Source organism: Nanorana parkeri, unplaced genomic scaffold (assembly GCF_000935625.1).
Source record: "Nanorana parkeri isolate BGI_ZX_2015 unplaced genomic scaffold, ASM93562v1 scaffold3338, whole genome shotgun sequence".
NCBI classification, from domain to species: Eukaryota; Metazoa; Chordata; class Amphibia; order Anura; family Dicroglossidae; genus Nanorana; species Nanorana parkeri.
In genome coordinates, this window is record NW_017309606.1 from 35,313 (window position 1) to 39,112 (window position 3,800).

Sequence of the window (3,800 nt, forward strand, 5' to 3'; positions counted from 1 at the left end):
TAACGCCTCCTCCACCCCTCACACCCACCCGCAACCCTTCCTCCACCCCTATAGAGGACTACAACTCCCAGCAATACATTATACAGCACAATGCAGAATACCACCCGCTATAAAGGACTACAACTCCCGGCTGGGCGGGGCCTCACCAGGGCTGGGCGGGGCCTCACCAGGGCTGGGCGGGGCCTCACCAGGCCTGCGCGGGGTCAGGAATGAAAGTTAGGCCTCAGCCCTAGACTAGTGAGACGGCGACCACCAAAGGACACACATGATGAGAAGTAAAACATCCTCTCAGCTGCCCCTCGGTGACACTGGAGCCTACAGCGATTGATGAAGATCCATCCTAACCCAAACCCCAGCCATGGTTCTGGAGAGCTCCTGACCTGTCCGGACCAGGATTACCAGGGGTGGAGTGAGGGGCATCTTCCCGATTAGGGGCAGGAAAGAGGAAAATATTAGGATCTTCCCCAGGAGGTTGCTGATCAGTGAATGTCCCATGAAGTTCTCATACATTGTCCCCAGCAGAGAGGACCTACAGCAGGAGGGTAGGATGTTCCTGCGGCTGGCAATCCAGGAGGGGGGGAGGGGCCTCCAGCCATGTTCTCCACCCCCCACCACATAGTATCTGAGGTGCACCCGAGTGCACACACCTCTCCTCTCGGTGCAGATCCAATGGGTTGAGGAGAGCGCAGGGGTCAGGGGGGATTGTAAAGGCCATGCAACACCTAAATAGAACCAGAGCCGTTGTAGTAAGAATAATGGTGACACTGAAATGAATGGAGTTACTCTCAGACACACGGATCTTCTCACCTCAGAAGAGCGGAAGAGAGGAGAGCGGAAGAGCGGAAGAGAGGGGAGAGCGGAAGAGAGGGGAGAGCGGAAGAGAGGGGAGAGCGGAAGAGAGGGGAGAGCGGAAGAGAGGGGAGAGCAGATCTCTGTCCAAAACTTTCCCCCCCCCCAAAAAAACTATTATTGCAGATTTTTAAAAAGTCTCAAGTTAAAAAGATGACTTATGATTATAAAGACATAGGAGGAGTGCTGGGCCGTGTCCACCATCGATGGATGTAGGAGTGGAGGGCCGTGTCCACCAATGATGGAGGTCGGAGTGGTGGGCCGTGTCCACCATCGATGGAGGTCGGAGTGGTGGGCCGTGTCCACCAATGATGGAGGTCGGAGTGGTGGGCCGTGTCCACCAATGATGGAGGTCGGAGTGGTGGGCCGTGTCCACCAATGATGGAGGTCGGAGTGGGGGGCCGTGTCCACCATCGATGGAGGTCGGAGTGGTGGGCCGTGTCCACCAATGATGGAGGTCGGAGTGGTGGGCCGTGTCCACCAATGATGGAGGTCGGAGTGGTGGGCCGTGTCCACCAATGATGGAGGTCGGAGTGGTGGGCCGTGTCCACCAATGATGGAGGTCGGAGTGGTGGGCCGTGTCCACCAATGATGGAGGTCGGAGTGGTGGGCCGTGTCCACCAATGATGGAGGTCGGAGTGGTGGGCCGTGTCCACCAATGATGGAGGTCGGAGTGGTGGGCCGTGTCCACCAATGATGGAGGTCGGAGTGGTGGGCCGTGTCCACCAATGATGGAGGTCGGAGTGGTGGGCCGTGTCCACCAATGATGGAGGTCGGAGTGGTGGGCCGTGTCCACCAATGATGGAGGTCGGAGTGGTGGGCCGTGTCCACCAATGATGGAGGTCGGAGTGGTGGGCCGTGTCCACCAATGATGGAGGTCGGAGTGGTGGGCCGTGTCCACCAATGATGGAGGTCGGAGTGGTGGGCCGTGTCCACCAATGATGGAGGTCGGAGTGGTGGGCCGTGTCCACCAATGATGGAGGTCGGAGTGGTGGGCCGTGTCCACCAATGATGGAGGTCGGAGTGGTGGGCCGTGTCCACCAATGATGGAGGTCGGAGTGGTGGGCCGTGTCCACCAATGATGGAGGTCGGAGTGGTGGGCCGTGTCCACCAATGATGGAGGTCGGAGTGGTGGGCCGTGTCCACCAATGATGGAGGTCGGAGTGGTGGGCCGTGTCCACCAATGATGGAGGTCGGAGTGGTGGGCCGTGTCCACCAATGATGGAGGTCGGAGTGGTGGGCCGTGTCCACCAATGATGGAGGTCGGAGTGGTGGGCCGTGTCCACCAATGATGGAGGTCGGAGTGGTGGGCCGTGTCCACCAATGATGGAGGTCGGAGTGGTGGGCCGTGTCCACCATCGATGGAGGTCGGAGTGGTGGGTCGTGTCCACCAATGATGGATGTAGGGCTGGTGGGCCGTGTCCACCAATGATGGAGGTCGGAGTGGTGGGCCGTGTCCACCATCGATGGATGTATGAGTTTGATGTCATACCCTTTGTTGGCACTTTGCCCGTTCAGTCCTCCTGTTAGCACCCTCACTTATACTCACCTACAACGTTCTCCCCACCACGTAATTTCGCTGTCCTCGTCCTGCGCACGCTCCGTGTCCGATGGTGTCGGAGCTTTCACAGCATTCCTTCATGTGACAGTGTGTGTTCAGGCCTGGTGGTTGGCTACACAAGCACATTGTGAGGCCTTTGAAGGACCAGTGGGGGAGTGCAGCTAACTATAACTGAGGGGGGGGGGGGGGGGGGCTTTTAGGAGCCAGGGGGCTTTTAGGACACCTGCTCACTTTGCCCTGTAAATACCCCGAATAGGAGAGTGACGGAGTCTCTAACTTATAGAAGAGTCAAGCTTTCTAAACACGTTCCTCGTCAGACCTTCCACCCAGACGTATACTACAAGAAGGTATCCAACGAAGGACATCAAGAACACCCCCCGCTACAGGAGCAGGGGGAAGGGGGACGAGGTTTCCTGTGCAGGATTGGTCTGGCAGTGGTGGGAAAGAGGAATGCCGGGAAACAGCAGACCATCCGAGCCAATCGGGGATTCCGACATCACACAATGGTTCAGCAGCAAAATGATTTGTTCCAGAACAACAAAGAGGCTCCAGAAGACTCATCATCCTCCTCCTCCTCCTCCACATCATCCTCCTCATAATCAATCATCCTCCTCCTCATCATCCTCCCCATCCTCCTCCTCCTCAATTATCATCCTCCTCCTCCTCATCACCAAGGCTTTATATGCGGCCCCGTATTCAAGCGGAACACCAACCAGAACTTTGGTTCCTTCCCGAATGTTGTAGTCACCACTCCATCCCTGACACGGGTGAAGTTCTCCAAACTCCGGGTGGAGTACGCTGGTTGTCATCACTCAGCACAATATTCGGACATGTGTGGCGGTGCGGTCTGTGGCCGATGACACGCCGTGGTGGTGATATCAGAGTTTGGAAGAAGCAGACTTCCTCTAGAATATTTTTACTCTTTGTTGGGAGGAAGAGGAAGGACGCAGCACACAGATAATCCGAGCAGAAGGCCGGCGAAACCGGGAGAGCCACCGCCATCGGAGAACGCAGCCCTGCACCGGATTGAGATACCGATGGAAGAGGGACGTATACAGATCTTATTATAGACGGAGAGATCACCAGGCGCGCCGACAGACCACCAGGCGCGCCGACAGACCACCAGGCGCGCCGACAGACCACCAGGCGCGCCGACAGACCACCAGGCGCGCCGACAGACCACCAGGCGCGCAGACAGACCACCAGGCGCGCAGACAGACCACCAGACACGCCGACAGATCACCAGGCGCGCCGACAATGAGAGGACAACGATGTAGAGAGATCAGGGACAGAGGAAGGTCTTCCTAGTCATCTTCTATGGGAAGGAAAAGGTCAGAGCAGAGGGCGGTCAGGTCAGGGGGCGGTCAGAGCAGAGGGCGGTCAGGTCAGG

At 57.6% G+C, this 3,800-nt stretch overlaps 1 protein-coding gene across 1 annotated transcript in view; it reads right to left on the reverse strand.

Moving 5' to 3' along the window:
* Positions 1 to 510, reverse strand: part of LOC108803051 (talin-1-like) — a 35,809-nt gene extending 35,299 nt beyond the window's left edge. Inside the window, exon 1 of the mRNA XM_018574895.1 lies at positions 381 to 510. Within this exon, the coding sequence (XP_018430397.1) occupies positions 381 to 510 (130 nt within the window). The remainder of the gene's footprint in view (positions 1 to 380) is intronic.
* Positions 511 to 3,800: the final 3,290 nt, after the last annotated feature.